The 23,480-nt window shown below is 36.8% G+C and overlaps 1 protein-coding gene across 5 annotated transcripts in view; it reads left to right on the forward strand.

The window, feature by feature from the left end:
- Positions 1 to 23,480, forward strand: part of ZDHHC20 (zDHHC palmitoyltransferase 20) — a 71,470-nt gene that overhangs the window by 39,906 nt on the left and 8,084 nt on the right. For 3 of the 5 annotated variants that reach the window (XR_015553504.1, XM_004435253.3, XM_014791217.2), the window contains exons 5-10: positions 1,265 to 1,334; positions 2,759 to 2,791; positions 3,433 to 3,553; positions 15,074 to 15,206; positions 18,574 to 18,700; positions 22,857 to 22,946. Coding sequence is in view for 4 of the 5 variants with exons in the window: in XM_004435253.3 (XP_004435310.1) it covers positions 1,265 to 1,334; positions 2,759 to 2,791; positions 3,433 to 3,553; positions 15,074 to 15,206; positions 18,574 to 18,700; positions 22,857 to 22,946 (574 nt within the window). In the remaining variant the exon portion in view is untranslated. The remainder of the gene's footprint in view (positions 1 to 1,264; positions 1,335 to 2,758; positions 2,792 to 3,432; positions 3,554 to 15,073; positions 15,207 to 18,573; positions 18,701 to 22,856; positions 22,947 to 23,480) is intronic. The other 2 variants (XM_087436314.1, XM_087436315.1) reach the window with 1 other exon arrangement.

Here is a 23,480-nt window from a genome sequence, read left to right on the forward strand (position 1 = left end):
TGATTTGTTTGCTTTAGAGGCCATCATAAGGAGAAAGATTAGCATCTCACTATAATTTTATTGTTCTGTATTCATCCAAAGTAATTTTAAAGAATTTATTGATTTGTGAAGTCTTGGGACATTTCCCTCATGAATCTCAAAGATCTATATTGTGTTTTGTCCCTTATTTAAATTTCAAAAACCGAAACCTAAAGTTCTGAACATTATGCAGATTCTGAGGCAGCTCTTTATCCAGCCAACTTTTACTCTGAACTTTTTTTTGTCAGAGTACTTGAGCTGAATTGGGAAAATAAGCCTTACCTGATCTGACTCCCTGTTCCTCTCTACCTCCTCTCCTCCCTCTTTCTCACTCTTCTCCAGCACACCGAGCCCTTCACTGTTTCTTAACAGCCTGAGCACACTCCCACCGCAGGGCCTATTCCCTATGCTCAGCGTCCTCCTTTTCCCAGATATCTGTGTGACTCGCTCATTTGCTTCTTTCATGTCCAAGTTTCTCAGATGTCTCTGAAATTACAGGACCCCTTTCTGCTTCCCTGCTGTGTTTTACTTATCAGCACCTATCACTAATACACTCTTTATGTTGTTAACTAATCTTGCTATTACTTCCGTCTTCTCCAACAGAAGGTCAGCTCCAAGAAGGCAGGGATTTACACCTGGAGCAGTATCTGGCACCCAGCAGGTGCCCAGTATGTCTTGAATGAATGGACATATAAATTGAGCAACAGTAGCATGTATTAGAATCAAGTGGGAAGAAGTGCAGTTTTTTTTCAAAAATGTGTTCTCAATTTTGCTATTTGTCTGGGATAGGGGTGGGAGATAAAAGGTGGTGTTTTTTGTTTTTCTTAAATAAAGCTGTTTTAGAATTTTAAAAACAAAGTCCCATAGGGTGTCTTAAAGTTTACATACATTCATTTTGGTATTTTACTGTAGACATTGTAGTATAGTAGGAAAAAGCACTTTATTTAGGACTTGGTACATCTGAGTTCTGTTATTAAACTAGGTGTTTGACCTTGTACAGGTCGCTTATTTCCTTTGGATCTACTTTTTCATCTGAACGTTGCAAGGCAAACTACATTTCTAAGGTTCTCTTCATTCTCTTGACATTTTGATTGCAGAAGCTCTCCAATGCATTTTGGTGGTATTTTAAAATTATTAGTGGTCACTTTCCCAGAGTTGTTTATAAAAGAAATGAAAACAAATCTTATAGTCAAACTAACTAAACTTGTACATCCTTCAACAACTTCCTTTTAATTCTTAACTGTAGCCATCAGATATTGTGAAAGATGTCAGTTGATTAAACCTGACCGTGCGCATCACTGCTCAGCATGTGACATGTAAGTGTTTCTCATTGCTTTCATTTACCTCCAGCTCTGGAAATTGGTGATGGGAGAATGGAAGGGGAAGGAACATTTTATATGCTTTATACTTAGCAAAAACACTTCATCCTCTCCTGTTGTTTGCTATGTGTGCAGGGCTAACATAAGTATTTCTATAAGCTAGAATATACTTTGAAGTAGCCTTTGATAACAATTCCTGTACCAGCTGATAGAACTTTCTTTACATATACTTCGTATGCTTATGCTTAATGTAGTATTGATGAGCAAGTAAGTAGTAACCCCCTGGAGAAAGATAACTTTATTTCCTGGATTTAAAAGACCATAATGAAAATTTTCTTATTTTTATTATTAATGCTGATATTAAAACCTAACAAACCACAAAAATAGTTTTCAATTACCATCTGTAACATTGTTCCCAGAAAAATTTGGAAGCTTGTATTCCTTGTGCACTTGTGAGAAAGTAGTGTGTAAAAGAAAAGATCCCTAGTTTGGGAATCCCAATTAGTTCTTGAACTTTAGTTAGACAAGCTGTTTAACCTTCCGGGTATTAGTTTACTCATTCGTTATATTATTTAAGATGATCTGTGGTCTAACTTTATACAAATATAGATTACATATACTGATGGGGAGGCAAATTTGGGAATTTTTTTTTCTGATTATAAAAATACAGTAGTGCTTATCCATGGGATAGAATTTTATAAAATATGTGGAAAAAGTAACCATCTACAAGCTCATCAGTGTTAATTTTTTAACATATTTACTTCTAAAGTTTTATTTTTATGACTTAAACGTGTTTAAAATAACAGAGGGATTGTATTTCCTTTAATGTCCCTCAGCTAATTTGTAAGCTGGACGTGACTAATGTACCAATGTAATGGTATGGTGCATACCAGCTGTATGCACCATATGTGTATGTTAAAATGTCCTATGAGGGGCCACCCCGGTGGCGTAGTAGTAAAGTTCGCACGCTCCACTTCTGGCAGCCTGGGGTTCGCAGGTTTGAATCCTGGGCATGGACCTACGCACTGCTGCTGTGGCAGGCATCCCACATAGAGTAGAGGAAGATGGGCATGGATGTTAGCCCAGGGCCAATCTTCCTCAGCAAAAAAGAGGAGGATTGGCAATAGGTGTTAGCTCAGGGCTGATCTTCCTCACACACACTCACAAAAAAGTCATTTGATGTAGTCCAAGGCAACTGGCTATGCTCAGCTGAATTCCCAGTATAAAACATCATTACCTCTTACCTACGAAAATATTTGTGGAAATATCAGAAATTTTCTCTAATCTAATGTTTACTAGGTTGGCTTTTCTAAGATATATTTGTAAAGGGAAAAATTTAAGTTGAAAAAAAGAAAATTATCAGAAATTAGAATTAGGGAAATTTTTCTACATGGATTTTCTTATGCTTATTTGTTTCTTAGATGTATTCTTAAGATGGATCATCACTGTCCTTGGTATGTATGAAAAATAGAGGAAATCACATACGGGGGTGGAGAAGTGGGAAGGAGAGAATTTAGAGTGATTTACTTCAGCATTCCTAAGTTTTGAAGGTCAGTTTAATTACTCATAGATATCAAGATTGATCTAGTTATATATATATGTGCATATATATATACATGTTTATATTAAATGTTTTCCTTTAAAAATATATTCTGATGTTATTAACCCAAATAATTATATATTAAAAATTAACACTAAAATTCCAAATTCCTCATAGAATTTATTAAAAGCACATATCCTCAATTAAGATACTGCTCCCTACTTCCCAAATGACCCATTTCCCAGTAGTAATGATTAAGTTTTTTGATCTGTCTTATTTATTATTATTGTTATTATGGTAAAAAAAAAAAAACATAAAATTTACTATCTTAACCATTTCTAAGTACGCAATTCAGTAGTGTTAAGTATGTTCACACTGTTGTGCAACCAGTCTCCAGAACTTTTTCATTTTGAAAAACTGAAACTTTATACCCGTTAAACAACTACTACCCATTTCCCCCTCCCCCCAGCCCCTGTCAACCATCATTCTAGTTTTTGTTTATGTGAGTTTATGATTTGTCTTATTTTTACACTGTGACTTTCTTTATTCTTCTAGGGTGAATAACTGTGTGGGATTTTCTAATTATAAATTCTTCCTGCTATTTTTATTGTATTCCCTATTATATTGCCTTTTTGTGGCTACAACAGTTTTACAGTGCTTTATAAAATTTTGGACGGTAAGTCTTTTTTCTATCTTAAAACATATGTTTAACACTTTTTAAGATGCTGTATTTATAAGGAATTACTTCATTCTTTATTACAAGTAGATATACTTTATTCTAATTTTACTAGTTAGAATTTGTAATGGATCAGAGGGCAGATGGGGTTACAATTTACCTTCATATATATTTGTTTATTTGTAAATAAATGAATATTAACCAGGATATAGTGAGCTTCTTTTAGTGATCCAAACTATTTTCAGCCACACTCTTAACAACAGACATATCAATTTTAGGGAAGTAATTGCTTTTATTTGAGCTATTGAGCCTTACTGCAGTTTTACCGTAATAAAAGTGAAATCCCCAGCTCCAGAGAGCCCCTAATCTGTCTCCTGTCTCTGTAGATATTAATCCTTTTTCTGTCATGAGTTGCAAATGTTTTTTCCGTGTGATTTATATCTTATAACACTTGTTTTTTTTGTTTTTATCAAAGTTACATTTTTTTTTCTGTTATATCAACCAGGTAAATATTTGTATTATTTTATTTATTTATTTATTTATTTATTTTTAATTTTTTGTTTATTGCAGTAACATTGGTTTATAACATTGTAAAAATTTCAGGTGTACATCATTGTACTTCTATTTCTGCATAGATTACATCATGTTCACCACCAAAATACTAATTACAACCCATCACCACACACATGTACCGAATTATCCCTTTCACCCTCCTCCCTCCCCTCTTCCCCTCTGGTAACCACCAGTCCAATCTCTGTCCCTATGTGTTTGTTTATTGTTGTTATTATCTACTACTTAATGAAGGAAATCATACGGTATTTGACCTTCTCCCTCTGACTTATTTCACTTTGCATTATACCCTCAATGTCCATCCATGATGTCACAAATGGCTGGATTTCATTGTTTCTTATGTCTGAGTAGTACTCCATTGTGTATATATACCACATCTTCTTTATCCATTCGTCCCTTGATGGGCACTTAGGTTGCTTCCAAGTCTTGGCTATTGTGAATAACGCTGCAATGAACACATGGGTGCATGTACCTTTACAAATTGGTGTTTTCAAGTTCTTTGGATAAATACCCAGCAGTGGGATAGCTGGATCATATGGTAGTTCTATCCTTGATTTTTTGAGGAATCTCCATACTGTTTTCCATAGTGGCTGCACCAGTTTGCACTCCCACCAGCAGTGTATGAGAGTTCCCTTCTCTCCACATCCTCTCCAACACATGTTGTTTCCTGTCTTGTTAATTATAGCCATTCTGACGGGCGTGAGGTGATATCTCATTGTAGCTTTGATTTGCATTTCCCTGATAGTTAGTGATTTTGAACATCTTTTCATGTGCCTGTTGGCCATCTGTATATCTTCTTTGGAGAAATATCTGTTCAGGTCTTTTGCCCATTTTTTAATTGGGTTGGTAGTTTTTTTTGTTGGTAAGATGCATGAGTTCTTTATATATTTTGGAGATTAAGCCCTTATCAGAAGTATGGTTTGCAAATATCTTCTCCCAATTGTTAGGTTGTCTTTTCGTTTTGTTGATGGTTTCCTTTGCTGTGCAGAAGCTTTTTAGTTTGATGTAGTCCCATTTGTTTATTTTTTCTATTGTTTCTCTTGCCCGGTCAGACATGGTGTTTGAAAAGATGTTGCTAAGACTGATGTCGAAGAGCGTACTGCCTGTGTTTTCTTCTAGAAGTTTCACAGTTTCAGGTCTTACATTCAAGTCTTTAATCCATTTGGAGTTAATTTTTGTGTATGGTGTAAGGTAAGGGCCTACTTTCATTTTTTTCCATATAGCTATCCAGTTTTCCCAACACCATTTGTTGAAGAGACTTTCTTTTCCCCATTGTATGTTCTTGGCTCCTTTGTCAAAGATTAGCTGTCCATAGATGGGTGGGTTTATTTCTGGGCTTTCGATTCTATTCCATTGATCTGTGTGTCTGTTTTTGTGCCAGTACCATGCTGTTTTGGTTACTACAGCTTTGTAGTATATTTTGAAATCAGGGAGTGTGATACCTCCAGCTTTGTTCTTTTTTCTCAGGATTCCTTTAGCTATTCGCGGTCTTTTGTTGTTCCATATAAATTTTAGGATTCTTTGTTCTATTTCTGTGAAAAATGTTGTTGGAACTTTGATAGGGATTGCATTGAATCTATAGATGGCTTTAGGAAGTATGGACATCTTAACTATGTTAATTCTTCCAATCCAAGAGCACGGAATATCTTTCCATTTCTTTGTGTCTTCTTCAATTTCTTTCAGAAATGTGTTATAGTTTTCGGTGTACAGATCTTTCACCTCTTTGGTTAAGTTTATTCCTAGGTATTTTACTCTTTTTGTTGCAATTGTAAATGGGATGGTATTCTTAATTTCTCTTTCTGCTACTTCATTGTTAGTGTACAGAAGTGCAACTGATTTTTGTATGTTGATTTTGTATCCTGCAAAAGTTACATATTTTTAAAGCAGTACTTTTATTTTACGATTTCTGATTCTTTGATTTTTTATTTAAAACCAGTACTTTTTGTTTATGATTTCTGGTTTTAGTGTGTTCACTATAAATTTATAAAAATGTTCACCCAGGTTTTCTTCCAGCATTTTCATTTTTTTTTTTTTTTCATATTTAAATCTTTGATTTTGAGGTGGGGATTATGATGATTAAAAAGTACTTTTTTATTTACTCTTCCTAAAAACCCTATGAAGATGTTTTAAAATGTAGGTTTTAGGGGCCGGTCCGGTGGCATAGTAGTTAAGTTTGTGTGCTCTGCTTCCGCAGCCTTGGGTTTGCAGGTTCAGATCCTGGGCACGGACCTATGCACCGCTTATCAAGCCATGCTGTGGCAGGCGTCCCACATAAAATAGAGGAAGATGGGCATGGATGTTAGCCCAGGGCCAGTCTTCCTCAGCAAAAAGAGGAAGATTGGCAACAGATGTTAACTCAGGGCTAATCTTCCTCACCAAAAAAAAAAAAAAAAATGTAGGTTTTATTATTATTCAGGCATGGTGAAGCCAACAGATCAGAAGATGATTACCATTGAAAAGATAGTTTGTTACTCACAGTTCCCAAGGGAGGAGGCATGCCACACCATGCAGGGCCACACAGGGAAGCACTGAATCATTCAGGAAGCAGAAGGAGCAAGGCTGAGCCTTTATTATGGTTTCCATGAGAAAGGCAAGGCCAGGCAGGGTAAGCAGACTTAGGATTAGCTAGTCTGGATAATTTCAGTTCTGGATAATATTCCCCTGCTTGTCTGGTACCTATCTCTGGAGTGATTAGGGCAGGGGAATATTACCTCCGGAGTGTAAGAGCCAGATAGAAGAGGTAGTTTGGAGTATGGGCTCTAGATTGATATGTTTGTATATGACAGGCACATTCCTTGTTATCCCTTAAGAACTGGATAGCCCTGGGAGAGGCAGTCTCTCCCCAGTAAGCAAGGCCCCAGACGCCAGAGCATCAGGAATACAGTAAATAATGGGGCCAGCCCAGTGGCGTAGTGGTTTAGTCCGGCACGCTCTGCTTTGGCAGTCTGGGTTCGCGGATTCAGATCCTGGGGCAGATCTACACCACTCATCAAGCCATGCTGTGGCGGCAACCCACATACAAAATAAAGGAAGACTGGCACAGATGTTAGCTCAGGGCTAATCTTCCTCAAGCAAAAAAAGAGGAAGATTGGCAACAGATGTTAGCTCAGAGAATCTTCCTCACCAAAAATAAAGAAAATATACTTAATGCAGAAGGAGCTATGATTATTCCAATTTTCAGAGTTGGGAACTTAGATAACTTACCCAAGGTCACATACTTAGTAGTAGAGGAAGTTAGAATTTTAACTTAGTTAGAATTTTGACTTGCTCCTCATACTCATAGTTGGGAAGAACATAATTAAAGCCTCAAGTCATCAAACACAATTATTTTTCTGGGAAATATCTGATACATATTAGGATTTTCATTAAAACGTCATTTGATTTTTAAAGTTTGGATATTTAAAACCAGGGGATGCTAGCACTTACAGTGCCTTTGTGCGTTTTAGAATAGAGCACCCCAGTTCTGTGTGGTCTCAGCTTAATGAATTTTGGCCTCTATTGTTCCCCTAGCTGAGTACCTTTGTTCAGTTTACAACCTACGTAACCATATTCAGTGGCCCTATTTAAATGAAGAGGCTTCAGTGCCAGATGAATGAAGTTCAAATTATAGAATTTCACATTTCTTTATCAGAAATTTCACGAGTGGTTGCATGTAATGATGTATTAATTAAAGAATAAATATTTTTTGAGCCAGCCCCGGCAGCCTAGGGGTTAAGTTCAGCAAGCTCCACTTTGGCGACCCGGATTCAGTTCCCAGGCGTGGACTTACACCACTCTTCAGTCAGTGGCCATGCTGTGGCGGCGGCTCACATATAAGAAGAGGAGGATTGGCAACAGGTGTTGTTAGCTCAGGGTGAATCGTCCTCAGCAAAAAAAAAAAAAGAATAAATATTTTTAAACTTTTTTACATCCATTATGAGCAAGGAAAGACTAGTAAACGTAAATCTACCTTTTTCTTCATTCGTTCAACAGATATTTATTTAGCACCCACTATGTGCCAGGCAGTTTTCTAGGTGCTTGGGATATATTGGTGAACAAAACAGACAAAGAGTCCTGTGTTTGTAGAACTTATTTTTGAGAAGGGGGAGCCAAATAATAAACATAAGAAATAAGTAAATTATATTGTATATTGGAAAGTAAATGCTGTGAAAACAAAAATAGAGCAGGGTAAGGGATTTGGGTATGACAGGGGTGGGTTGCAGTATTAGAGGGAATGATCAGGGTCCAGACCTCAGTAGGAAGATAACATTTGAGCAAAGACTTGAAGGGAGTTAGTGAACATCTGAGAGAAGAACATTTATGCACCCAACATAGGATCACCTAAAAATATGAAGCAAATATTAACAGACTTAAAGAGAAATACATAGCAATACAATAACAGTAGGGGCCTTTAATACCCCACTTTCATCAATGGACAGATCATCCAGACACAAAATCAATAAGAAAACATTGGCCTTAAACGACACATTAGTCCAGATGGACTTTCAGACACACACAGAACACTTCATCCAAAAACAACAGGATGCTCATTCATCTCAAGTGCACACGGAACATTCTCCGGGATAGATTATATGATAGGCCACAAAACAAATCTTAATAAATTTAAGAAGACTGAAGTCATATCAAACATCTTTTCCAACCATAGTGGTATGAAGCTAGAAATCAATTATAAGAAGAAAACTGGAAAATTCACAAACGTGGAGATTAAACAGCATGCTGCTGAACAACCAGTTGGTCAAAGAAGAAATCAAAAAATATCTTGAGACAAATGAAAATGGAAATACAACATACCAAATTTATGGGATGTAGCAAAAGCAGTTCTAAAAGAGAAGTTCATAGCAATAAACACCTACATGAAGAACTAAAAAAAGATCTCAAATAACCTAACTTTACACCTTAAGAAACTAGAAAAAGAAGAACAAACGAAGCCCAAAGTTACTAGAAGGAAGGAAATAACAAAGATCAGAGCAGAAATAAATGAAATAGACTAAAGAGACAGTAGAAAAGATCAGTGAAACTAAGAGCTGGTTTTTAGTAAAGATAAACAAAAGAGGCAAACTTTTACCTGGACTCACTGAGAAAAAAAGAGAGAGGACTCAAATCATATCAGAAATGAAAGAGGAGATGTTACAACTGATACCACAGAAATATAGAGGATCATAAGCGACTACTATGAGTAATTATATGCCAAAAATTGGACTACCTAAAAGAAATGGATAGATTCCTAGAAACGTACAACCTACCAAGACTGAATCGTGAAGAAACAGAAAATCTGAACAGATCGATTGCTAGTAAGGAGATTGAATCAGTAATCAGAAACCTCCCCACAAACAAAAGTCCAGCACCAGATGGCTTCACTGGTGAATTCTAGTGAACATTTAAAGAACTAACACTAGTCCTTCTCGAACTCTCCAGAAAGTAGAAGAGGGAATACTTCCAAACTCATTTTGTGAGGCCAGCATTACCCTGATACTGAAACCAGATAAGGTTGCTACAAGAAAAGAAATTACAGGCCAATATCCCTGATGAATATAGATATAGAAATCCTCAACAAAATATTAGCAAACTGAATTCAGCAATACATTGAAAGAATCATAGACCATGATCAAGTGGGATTTATTCCAGGAATGTGAGGGTGGTTCCACATCCACAAATCAATCAGTGTGATACACCGCATTAACAAAATGAGGAATAAGGCTTACAGGATCATCTCAATAGTTGCAGAAAATGCATTTACCAAAATTCAACATCCATTCATGATGTAAACTCTCAACAAAGTGGATATGAAGGGAATGTACCTCAGCATAATAGAGGTTGTTAATGACAAGCCCACAGCTAACAAGGATTCCCACTGTTGCCACTTTTCTTCAGCATAATATTGGAAGTCCTAGCCAGAGCAATCAGGCAAAAAAAGAAATAAAAGGCATCCAAATAGAAAAGAAAGAAGTATTGTCTGTCTCTATTTGCAGATGACATGATAGTATATGTAGAAAACCCTAAAAGCTCCACCAAAAGACTGTTAGAACTAATCAACGAATTCAGTAAAGTTCAGTAAATGCAAAATCAGTATACAAAAATCTGTTGTGTTTTCTGTACACTAATAACAAGTGATCAGAAAGAGAAATTAAGAAAACAGTCCCATTTACAATTGCATTAAAAAGAATAAAATCCAGATGGTCCCCAACTTATGATGGTTTGACTTAAGATTTTTCGACTTTATGATGGTGCAAAAGCAATTCGCATTCAGTAGAAACTGTACTTCGAATTTTGAATTTTGATCTTTTTCTAGACTGACGATATGTGGTATGATGCTCTCTTGTGATGCTGGGCAGCGGTAGCAAGCCACAGCTCCCAGTCAGCTACGCAATCATGAGGGTAAACAACCTATACACTTGCAACCATTCTGTACCCAGGCAACCACTCTGTTTTTCACTTTCAGTACAGTATTCAATAAATTACATGAGATGTTCAACAGTTTATTATAAAATAGACATTGTGTTAGATGATTTTGCCCAACTGTAGGCTAATGTATGTGTTCTGAGCACATTTAACATAGGCTAGACTAAGCTATGATGTTTGGTGGGTTAGTGTATTAAACGTATTTTCAACTTATGATGGGTTTATCATAAGTAGGACGATAGGATGTAGCCCCATTGTAAGTCGAGGAAGATCTGTACCTAGGAATAACTTTAACCATGGAGGTAAAAGACCTGTATACTGAAAACTATAAGACATTGATGACAGCAATTGAAGAAGACACAAATAAATGGAAAAATAATCTCTGCTCATGGATTGGAAGAATTCATATTGTTAAAATGTCAATACTACTGAAAGCAATCTACAGATTCAGTGCAGTTCCTATCAAAATTCCAAGGGCATTTTTCACTGAAATAGAACAGCACCAAAATTTGTATGGAACCACAAAAGACCCCAAATAATCAAAGCGATCTTGAGAAAGAAGAACAAAGCTGGAGGCATCATCCTCCCTGATTTCAAACTATGTTACAAAGCTATGTTAATCAAAATAGTATGGTATTTGCATAAAAACAGACACAGAGATCAGTGGAACAGGATAGAGATCCCCGAAATGAACCCACGCATACATAGTCAATTAATTTACGACAAAGGAGCCAAGAATATACAATGGGAAAAGGACAGTCTCTTCAAAAAATGGTGTTGGGAAAACTGGACCAACCACATGCAAAAGAATGAAACTGGACCTCTATCTTATACCATACACAAAAATCAACTCCAAATGGATTAAAGACGTGAATGTAAGACCTGAAACCGTAAGTCTTCTAGAAGAAAACACAGGAGGTAAGCTCCTTACGACAGTCTTGGCGATGATTTCTTTGATTTGACACCAAAAGCAAAAACAGCAAAAGCAAAAATAAACAAGTGTGACTACATCAAACAAAGAATCTTCTGCACAACAAAAGGAAACCGTTAGCAAAATGAAAAGGCAGCCTACCAAATGAGAGAAAACATCTGATAAGGGGTTAATATCCAAAATATGTAAAGAACTCCTTTAATTCAATAGCAAAAAAAAATCCAATTAAAAAATGGACAGAGGATCTAAATAGATATTTTTCCAAAGAAGACATGCAAATGGCCAACAGGTACATGGAGAAATGCTCAACATCACTAATCATCAGGGAATTGCAAATCAAAACCACAATGAGCTATCACCTCATATCTGTTAGAATGGCTGTTATCGAAAAGATGAGATAACATATGTTGGCGTGGATGTGGAGAAAAGGGAACCCTTGTGGACTATTGGTGGGAATGTAAATTGGTGCAGCCACTATGGAAAACAATATGGAGGATCCTCAACAAATTAAAAATAGAACTACCATGTGATTCAGCACTTCCAGCTCTGGATATCATCCAAAGGAAATGAAAACACTAACTCAAAAAGATATATACACTCCCGTGTTCATTGCAACATTATTTATAAGAGCCAAGGCATGGAAACAACCTAAGCGTCCCTTGATGGATGAGTGGATAAAGAAATTATGGTTTATACACATACATGCATATACATACAATGGAATATTATTCATCCATTAAAAAAGGAAATCCTGCCATTTGCAACAACATGAATGGACCTTGAGGACATTATACTAAGTGAAATAAGTCAGACAGACAGAGACAAATACCATAAGACCTCACTTATATTTGGAATCTAAAAAAAAGCCCTGAACTCATAGATACAGAGAACAGATTGGTAGTTGTCAGAGGCAGGGAGTGGGGGATGGGAAAAATGGGTAAAGGTGGTCAAAATAAAATAAGTCCTGGAGAAGTAATGTACAGCATGGTGACTGTAGTTAATAAGTATATTTGAAAGTTGCTAAGAGATCTTAAAAGATCTCATGACAAGAAAAATAAATTGTAACTATGATGATGAATGTTAACTAGAATTATTGTGGTGATCATTTTGCCATATATACATATATTGAATCATTATGTTGTACACCTAAAACTAATATATTGTACATCAATTATATCTCAACTAAAACAAAAGAGTGATCAGGGTAGACCTCAGTAAGAAGGTAACATTTGAGCAAAGACTAGAAGGGGGTTAGTGGCTAGCTGAGAGAAGGACATTGCAGACAGAGGCAACATGTAAACTTGAGACTAAAGACCAAAAGTGGGAGCACCCACGCCCTGTTTGAGTAACAGCAAGGAGGCTGGCGTGGCTGAGGAGTGAGGAAGAGGGAGACTAATGGCAAGTCTGGGGACGAAATGACAAAGGGCCTTGGAGGGTGTTGTGAGGACTGTGGAGTGGGGAGCAGAGGACTTGATCTGACTTGTCAGGGGTCACTCTGATTGCTGTGCTGAAACTGGACCAGAGAGGGGCAAGTGAGCACGACTTAGAAGGCTGTTACAATAGCAATAAAAGTAGTAGAAAAAATTGTCAGATCTAGTTTTGAGAAACTGCTAATCAGAAGATTTTTTTAAAAACTGAGTGGAAAAGTGTATTTCAAGTGTGCCTGAAATGTGCTTGAAGAGCTAAATGTTCTAGTCTGTTTTCTCTTCTGTGTTTTTTGAGAAAATGTCAATAACTTTTAAAGAGCAACATCTTAGTGTTCCTTCAAAACAAAAGATTTATAAAACTAGTATTCAGGATAATTTTGTATAAAAATTGGTTCGTTAATACATTGTCTCTATTTGTACAAGCTTTGCCGCAGGAAATCTACAGAGAGTTGTCCAAAGGTAAAATACATTATTGCCATGACGTTCTTGTCATCTCTTTTGTGACGTTTATACTGAATATGTAGACAGCCATTCGTCACTTATCAATAGGGATACATTCTCAGAAATGCATCGTTAGGCGATTTTGTCGTCGTGTGAACATCACAGAGTGTAGTTACACAAACCTAGATGGTATAGCCTGCACACAGCTAGGCTGTATGGTACCAATCTTATGGGACCATCGTCGTACATGCAGTCCGTCGGTGACTGAAACTGACGCATGACTGTAATACTCATTTGCTTCACAAGGTGAGGAGATAGAAGAATCACTTGATGTATTTAAAAGGTATTGTGGTTGCTCTGGGAGAGAAGTGAAAGAGAGAATGTCAGAATTATCTAATGCTTCCTTTTAACCTCTAAACAGTGTTTCAATCAGGCAGGACCACCTCATGTTCTGTGAAGTCTGTCACTTGCCTGTACGGTTTTATTTTAAGAGCTAACACTTAGAGGCTTCCTCCTTCTCCTATTAATAGATACGCATTTCTTCTAAGTTAGGACTTTGCTTCTGTTGAAATGAATATAGCCATAAGAAAGGGTAACAGAAGCTGTTTCCATTCACAAAGCCTTGTGGCAAATTTATTTACCAGAAGTCAGCAGTTACCAGAAAAGCTCTGCGGGAGTGGAGCAGGGTCAAAGAGATGGCAGCAGAGCAGCTGAGGCCGCAGGCATCTGCAGTGGTGCTCCCAGAATAGAGGCCAGCGAGGTACAGACCTAAACTTACATGTATCACAATTAGTTTCTGTTTAGCAGCGTGAATAATTAAAGGAAGCAAATATTTGAACATACATAGGGAAAACTCGCATAAATCCTGGACATTGGGGAAAGCTTGAATACACAGGCATACCTCGGAGATGTTGCAGGTTTGGTTCTAGACCACCGGAGTAAAGCAAATATTGCAGTAAAGCAAGTCACAGGAATTGTTTGCTCTCCAATGCATATAAAAGTTATATTTATACTATACTGTAGTCTGTTAAGTGTGCAACAGCATTATGCCTAAAAAAAAGAAAAAGTACATACCTTGATTAAAAAAACGCTTTAGGGGCTGGCCCAGTGGTGTAGTAGTTAAGTTTGCACGCTCTGCTTCAATGGCCTGGGGTTCACAGGTTCAGATCCTGGGGGTGGACCGACGCACTGCTTATCAGGCCATGCTGTGGCGGCGTCCCATATAAAGTAGAGGAAGATCAGCACGGATGTTAGCCCAGGGCCAATCTTCCTCAGCAAAAAGAGGAGGATTGGTAGCGGATGTTAGCTCAGAACTAGTCTTCCTCACAAAAAAAAACAAAACAAAAACACTGTATTGCTAAAAATTGCTACCCATCATCTGATCTTCAGCAAGTCATCATTTTTTTGCTAGTGGAGAGTCTTGTAAAAAACACAGTATCTGTGAAGTGCAGTAACATGACGTATGTCTGTGAAGCAGAAAAGAAAAATGTTGGGTAAAAGTGTCCATCTTTTTCTTTTATTACTGAAAGTATTGCTAAAATTTTTAAATGTTTAAGAGGAATTTTTTAAATGACTCTTTCTGACATTTTTGGAAATATCACTTTTGGATATATTATCTAATTTATTTCATTACTCTTCATATCTGGCAAATTTTTTGGTGTATTCAACAATCTTTAGGAAGAACCAAATAATAAGAGTATATTTTAGAGGTTGACCACCCTCAAAATTAACTCTTCTTTTTTCTTTCCTCAGAATGAACTCTCAGATACACGTGCAAAATTCCACATACTTTTTCTTTTCTTTGTGTCTACAATGTTCTTCATCAGCGTCCTGTCACTTTTCAGCTACCACTGCTGGCTAGTTGGAAAAAATAGAACGACAATAGGTAAGTAGGTAAAAATAAATCATAATTACTTAGGAAAATGGCCACAAATCAAGATGAAATCTAGAGAAGGGCAGTAGTCAGATGATAAGGAAGTGTAAAATGATTCTGTGTTCAAGTTCACCAGCACTGAAGAGGAGCAGTGGGTGCCTATTAAATGAAAAGGCCCATCATTTTAAAGAGATGAGGACGTGAGATTGACTTTTACATATGTTTTCAGTAGCACATTGTATATAAAAGTAGACAATTAACCATATTTTATAAATTGTAATAAATAAAAGCTGTTTCCTACATTTATACAGTGCTTTTCAAAAATCAAACTATGAAAGGAAAACAGTAGATTTGCATGTTAAAAGGAGGTTCATTCTCAGATTGCAAAAAAAATTTAAATCCTTAATGACAGCCTATCATTTAGCTGAAACACATGTTCTTTACTTTTTTCCCCACAATTGAATACTCAGTTGACTGGCCTGTGTTTCATGATTGAGGCTAAGGAATTGTATTTTTGACATGGTTAATCATTTCCACTTTGTGTCACTTGACAGTGAAACTTAGGTATTGTATCACTAATCACTAATATTGTATCAATAATATCATTTACATCCTTTTTTTGCTTATTTTTTAAAGTGAAAATATAGGGGAAGAATTCAGTGAGGTATTCAAATAATTGGACAGGCATCTCCTAAACAAGGGTGGTGTGACATTGCTCAGACTGAGCTATTGGCATGTAAGCATCACCGCTGTGCTGTAATTGAAATGTTTAGGTATCGGCTAATGTACCAAGATACTAAATGGGGATTTGTTGCAGTGTTTGTAAGAAAGTTAAAGACTCATGTATGTGCTAGGACAATTAGAAGAGGAAAGATTTTAATATAGAAAGAGGAAAACATTTTAGGGAGACTTCTAGATGCTTCCATATTTGGATCATTTTAATCTTGAGTCGTACTGAGTCACGTAAGGTGTGACGGGCTTCCAGGGTAAGGGTTTCCGTGCCCTTCCTTCCCCAGCTCACTCTCCACTGTCGAACTCTCCTCCAGTTCCATCGTGCTTTCATCCCTCTTCCGTGTAAACAAACTTTCTTAGATCCATTGATTTGTCCTTTTAATCAGAAATGATGGAAGGCAGCCTACATGCAGAGTCTAGCCCTTAGATCTCACACAACAGCTGAAAACTGAGAGGTTTCACAGAGAAAAGTAGATTTCTTCTCTTCAGAGTTGATACATCTGGTACCAGTGGGCCCATTTTCCCATGTGGCATCATTCACTTGGAGCTAAGTGGTAGCTCACGGCTTCAGATGGGGCATGAACACTTCAATTTGCCGACCCCTGTAGGTATTTGAGAGATGAGTGCTTCCTGGGAAACCCATTGCTCTCTTTAAACAATTTTTTTCAAACTTTTTTGCCAGTGACTACTGGCAAAAGAAATGCATCATTTTATATCACAACCTAGTGCATGCACACATATTTATAAAGTTATATAAATAAAATAAGCAAAAATTTCACAAAACATCATTAATCTCTACTATGTGCAATGTACTCTTAATATTTTCTGTTCTAGTTCCTTAAAAAGCAGTGGTGGTTGCATGCCATTGAATGATTTGACAGCCTGTCAAGGTGTTTTAACCCACACTTGGAAAAACCTTACCCTAGCACACCACTGCCTTTACATCTTCACCTTCACCCCCTGGTCTTTGGCTAGTTCTCCATGGCTACTTCCAAATTTTTCTTCTTCTCTCCTTTGAAGGTATTTTATTCTATCCTTTGGGGTATCACCTCTACCCTTCTTCATAACTGTCACCTACCTACCTTGAGATCATTTCCCCACATTAAAGAGTTTCTATATTCAGACTACTGCTATCATCCCAAACAGGCAAGCTAGTCCCTTTGATCCTGGTGGCCAGTCATTCCCGTAACCAAACATTGAACCTTTTAATCACTTGAACTGAAGAGCCCCTGAAATTTTCAACTTGAATTTTCCCTTCTCTTTTCCTTTCATCTCTCCCTTTTCTGGACTCTGATGTACTTCCTTTTTTAGATTACTGAGTCCTCCATTCTCCAACACTTTTCTCCCAAGTTTCTTTCCCTACTGGCTTTATTTCTCACCCTTTTCCACTCTAGATCCTCCAGTCAGTGACTTGAACTACTCTTGCAGGCATGATCGGGATTATTCCAGATACCCATTGTATCTCCCTGTACACTGGGGCTGTAGTGAGCTGCGGAAGGCTCTCTACCCACAGACGTGCTTACAACTACAGATTTGGTCTCAGACCTCACATAAACTTCAACTCTGTTTGGCAGTAATGGCGTGTGTTTGTGATCAGGTTCATCACCTTATTACCCACAACAGTTTTTCCGGATTTTCACCGTTCTCCCTAATTTCCTTACCCATTTTAGGAGCCCTTCATAGAAAAATTATAAGTCGTCACAAGTAAATTCTTATCTTCCCACCTTTATAGCCTCACACAAACATTTCTACTTTCAAACCCATCACTGTCACCATCCCTTTAACTTCTGAGGACAAGATGTCTTTTCTGGTGGTATCTAAGGTTAACCTTTAGAACTCTTCAGAGGCCATCCCCTTTCTTCTAGAATTTTCTTCCATCAATTTTTACTTTACTTTTCTGTGTCATCAACCTTTCCAAATCATTCTCTCCCTGGCTTATTCTTAGCCTTAGCTTATAAAACATGTGAAATGCATTCTATTTTTAAATAAAGAAAAACAACCTTTTCTTGTGAAAATTATATCTTTCTCTAACCCTCACTCTACATCAGTTTACAACCAAGCTTGAAATAATGGTCTTTAATCACCATCTGCTTCCTCACCTGTTATTCATTGTTCAAGATCATGCTCAAGTATCACCTCCACGTTTCTCCTCCCCCTACCCCACCCCAGTACACACATATATGTCTGTCACATTGTCATTCTGCTAGACTTTGTTAGACTCTGGGTTCTTTGTAAGAATTTCATCTAATTAATCTTTGGACCCCAAACACCTGGTACTGTGCCATCAGGTGCATAGTAAGAAGTTCATAAATGATGAATGAAGTTGCAAGAGTTAGAATATCTTAAAAAAACACACACACATAAAAAAACAAAGTAAGATATACTGAACACACTTCAGTAGATTTTCAGTGATATTTGATGATTATTTTGACATTTTCATTTTATAAGGGTGAAGAAATATTCAGAGGTAATATTTTTTCCCAAATAAGTTTCAGAAATTTATCTTTTGTTACAAATATATTATTTATTTTAAATTATATTTATAGCTTTTGATATCAAAGATGTAAAGCAATAAAATTGGTACCTTCCATCCCTCCTATAATTTTTAAATAGATTAACTCTTTTTTTTCATATGTACATATAACAGAATCATTCCGTGCACCCACATTTTCATATGGACCTGATGGAAATGGTTTCTCTCTTGGATACAGTAAAAATTGGAGACAAGTCTTTGGTGATGAAAAGAAATATTGGCTACTTCCAATATTTTCAAGGTAATTGATAAAACACAGGTCTCAGAAATTATGGAGTCTCTGTCTCTCTGGCTAAATGTTTTAAGATTTAGAGAAATCAGTATATAATGACATTCTTATGAGCCTTGAGAATGAAAATTCAGAATATCTTGATTATATAAAATATATTTTATGTTTTTTTACTAGATAGGGCAAAGGAAAGTTTGGGCATATATTTGAGTGGAAAGTAGGGAAAAAAGATGATTTATAAAAAATAAGAATCACTCTTTTTCCTTTAAAATGAAAATAACTTGTTTGAAGTAGAGTATCATAAGAATTTTGAGTTATTAGCCATATCTTCAAAGATACCATCACAGATTATGTATTCTGTTGTGTCTTAAAGCAAAGAAAACCCAACACATAATGCAATTTTTACTTCAAATCTCAATGAGAATATATGCTGGAGATGAGTCATAGTTTCTTTTTCTCCCAAATTCCCAGCCATTCTAGGCCATCTGTATACCAGAGTCATTATAGGAAGGGAAAAAATATTTGAAATTCAAGTGACATATTTGTAAGTGTGGAGTTTTTTCCTTAATTAACTATATTGCCTGTTTTTTTTCTGAAAATGACTTATTTTGCCTTCATTTTTTTTGTGAGGAAGATTAGCCCTGAGCTAACATGTGTTGCCAATCCTCCTCTTTTTACTGAGGAAGATTGGCCCTGGGCTAACATCTGTGCCCATCCTCCTCTACTTTACATGTGGGATGCCTGCCACAGCATGGCTTGATAAGCGGTGTGTAGGTCCGCACCCAGGATCCAAACCTGTGAACCCCGGACCACTGAAGTGGAGCATGTGAACTTAACCACTATGCCTCCAGGCCAGCCCCTGCCTTCATTTTTGAAAGACATTTTTGCTTGGTATAGAATTCTAGATGTTGCTTCACTGTCTTCTGGCTTGCATTGTTTTCTGATGAGAAGTTTGTGGTCACTATTATCTTTTTTACTTTATATGTAGTGTGTCTTTTTTCTCTGGATGCTTTTAAGATTTTCTGTATATCACTAGTTTCATGCAATTTGATTATGATGTGTCTTGCTGTAGTTTTCTTCATGTTTCTTGCACTTAGGATTGATTGAGGTTTTTGGATTTTATAATGTTCATCAAACGTGGTAAATATTTTAACAGTTGTTTCTTGAAACATTTCTTCTGTCATTGCTCTCCCCTCATTACTACAGGGACTCCAGTTACGTGCATATTAGTCCACTTGAAGCTCTACCACAGCTCACTGATGCATTGTCCAGTTTTTGTTCTGCCTCTTTTCTGTTTCATTTGGATGGATCTATTGCTCTGTCTTCAAGTGCACCACTCTTCTGTGTACGTTATATGTTGTCTCCTGTGTTACAAGGTTTTTCCACTTTAACTGGTTGGAACACAGACTATGTTTTTTGAAGGTTATTTTCTCTAAACAGATTCCAAGATTGACAGGTTGGTTTGTTTTCCTTTCTTTAAAGATGCTGTTCCCTTATCTTCTGACTTGTGTTGTTTGTGACAAGAAATCAGCCTCACTCTCATCTTTATTCCACTGTTTATAAATTACTAGGTCTCTTTTCCCCTCTGGCTACATTTAAGATTTTATCTTTATCGCTGGTTTTAAGCAGTTTGATGATGATGTTCCTTGGTCTGGTTTTCTTTGTGTTTATCCTCTCTGAAGTTCATTAGCTGGCTTGGATTTGTGAATTTATAGTTTTCATCAAATGTGACTACTTTTCATCATATGTCTTCAATTGTTTTTTCTGCCTGCTCCCACTCTTCCTGTGCCCTCTAGCTTTTTGGCTACTCTTAAATATACATATGTTAAATTGCTTGATTGTGACCTACAGGTCATTGCTATTTCCCCCCCTCATCTTTTTTCTCTCTCTGCTTCAGTTTGGACAGTTTGTATTGCTATGTCTATAAGTTCACTGATCTTTCTTCTGTAATGTCTACTCTACTGTTAAGCTCATCCAGTGAAATTTTTATTTCAGATATTATATTTTTCAGCTCTTGAAGTTCAATTTGGTTCTTTTTTTATATCTTACATTTCTCTTTGCATTATATCCACTTCTTTCCCATTAATTCACAGACATATTTATAATTGCTATTTTCAAGTCCTTGTTTCAAGTTTTCATGGTCATTTCTTTTTTTTTTTTTTTGGCTGAGGAAGATTCATCTTGAGCTAACACCTGTGCCAATCTTTGTCTATTTTCTATGTGGATCACTGCCACAGCATGGCTGATGAGTGGTGTAGGTCCATGCCTGGGATCCAAACCCAGGCTGCTGAAGTGGAGTGTGCCAAATTTAACTACTAGGCCACTTGGCCTGCCCTGATGATCATTTCTAATTCTTTTCTGTTGACTCTTTTTTTTTTCTTAGAGTGGATCACATTTTTCTGCTACTTTTCATGCTAGTAATTTTTGATTACATGTTGGACATTTTGAATTCTGAGTATTTAAATATATTGTCTCCCTTTAAAGAATGTCGAATTTTGTTTTGATACACAGTTAAGTTACTTGTGTTTTAGCTTGGTCCTTTTGAAGTTGTTTTAAGCTTTGTTAGGTTGGGTCTCAAGTAGCATTTTCTTTAAGGCAAGTTTAGCCTTCAACAAAGGTAGGAGCCTGCGGGGGTCTCTACCAAATTCGAGTGTCCAGTAAGATCTCTCCACTTTGGCTGGTCAGATTTGAATGCCTTCCATGCTCTGGGAGCTAGCTCTATGAATTGTTGAACTTAGATTTCCCAGTTGTTCTTTTCCCACATTCATGTGTAGCTTAGTATTTATCAGAAGACATAAGTAAAACTCTGTGCAGAATTCTGTAGCCCGGGGCCAGCGGTGGCATAGCAGTTAAGTTCGCACATTCTGCATCGGTGGCCCGAGGTTCACTGGTTTGGATCCTGGGTGCAGACCTACTCACCGCTCATCAAGCCGTGCTGAGGCGGCATCCCACACAGAGCAACTAGAAGGACCTGCAACTAGGATATACAACTATGTCCTGGGGCTTTGGGGAGAAAAAAGAAAAAGAAGAAGATTGGCAACAGATGTTAGCTCAGGGCTGATCTTCCTCAAAAAGAAAAAAATATAACAAAAAAGAATTCTGTAGCCCTTTCTCTGCATATCTCCCTCTTCCTCAGCTCAATCCGATAGATTCAAGCCACCTCACCTGCTCAACACTTCCAGGTCTGTCCCCTCACTTCAGTGAAACTACCTTGCTCTGCTTCTTTCCCCTCCTGGTGCTCAGGTCCTGGCAGAAAGCTGGGACCCACTTCACTGGTTTCTCTTCTTTCAGACACCACACTTGTGTGCTGCTTGTTTTGAAAACGGTGGTTGTCTATGCTGTACACTTTTCTGGCTGTTTACAGCAGGAGGTGAAGTTTACCAGTTAATCTGTCTTGGCCGGAAGTGAAAGTCCCTCTTGTACACAATTTTGATGTTTCTAGAATGTGAAAGTAAGGCATATCTATACTTAGATTGTAAACTTCTTGAGGGCAGAGATTTTCTTCTCTTTTGTTCACTGCTATGTCCCTAACTCTTAAAATAGTACCCAGAATATCATAGGCGTTCTGTAAATATTTGCTTAATGAATGTTGTTGAATGAATAAATATGTGGAACTTACATCTTGAATTTCAGTTTGAGCCTTTATGATATCTTAAATGATTGTGATGAGTAGGTCAATTACCCAAGTATTTGAATACCTATGTTTTAAGTATTATAATCTTAATAGGCATGGAAGATATTGTTTTGTTTGTTTTTATTTTTTATTTTTATTTTTTTGGTGAGGAAGATTGGCCCTGAGCTAACATCTGTGCCCATCTTCCTCTACTTTGTATGTGGGACACCACCACAGCATGGCTTGATGAGCAGTGTGTAGGTCCACACCTGGGATCCGAACCTGCGAACTGGGGAAGCCGAACACGGGAACTTAACCACTGTGCCACCAGGCCAGCCCCCTATTGTTTTTAAATATATGTAAATTATAAGAGAAAAAGGGTTATCTCTTTAATGGAGGCTAATAACCCTCTAAATTAGAAATCTTAGGAATTATTCTCTGAAATGACAAGTTATGATAGTTTATACCATGCCTCTGAAAAATGAGTGTTAAATTTGACCACTTTGGTTTAAGTTAATATGATTTAAATTGTTACTGATATTTTCCATTATGCAGTTTGGGTGATGGTTGCAGTTTTCCAACTCGCCTTGTGGGGATGGATCCAGAACAAGCTTCTGTTTCAAACCAAAATGAATATGCCAGAAGGTGTGCTTCTTGTCATTAAGTTTTTCAGTATTCATTATAAAGCAGACTGTATATATATGTTATACACACATATCTTATAAATAAATACAGTAGTAATTTAGTAAGCCTGCATAGATAGGGAAAGAGAAATTCTATTAATTTTTTTTAACTGAGGGTTAATGTGTGTATATACCTAATATGCTTAGGATAATTGTATTTTTTATCATCCAAACTAGAACACTTTTGAGAGTAAGAAAGAGCGTGCTTGCTATTAATAGTTAACCAGGATAATCACAGGTACCTGGAAATGTCTGGGCAAACTAGGAAACATGGCTACCCTCAATATGCTGCATCTTCCTAGAAACTAAGACATTCCTTCAAGATTTGATTATATTGGTTTATATCAGTTACATTTTTCACAGAAATTACTTATTGTACCATTCACCATTTTATTTTGATAAACAGATTTAAACTGCAGTGTGAAAATAATATTAATGAGGATTCAAAAATACAAGTATAAAATTTTTCCTCATTCATTCATCTTAGAGGATATTT

This window comes from Ceratotherium simum, chromosome 10 (genome assembly GCF_057802395.1).
Source record: "Ceratotherium simum simum isolate JZ-2026a chromosome 10, ASM5780239v1, whole genome shotgun sequence".
In the NCBI taxonomy this organism is placed as follows: Eukaryota; Metazoa; Chordata; class Mammalia; order Perissodactyla; family Rhinocerotidae; genus Ceratotherium; species Ceratotherium simum.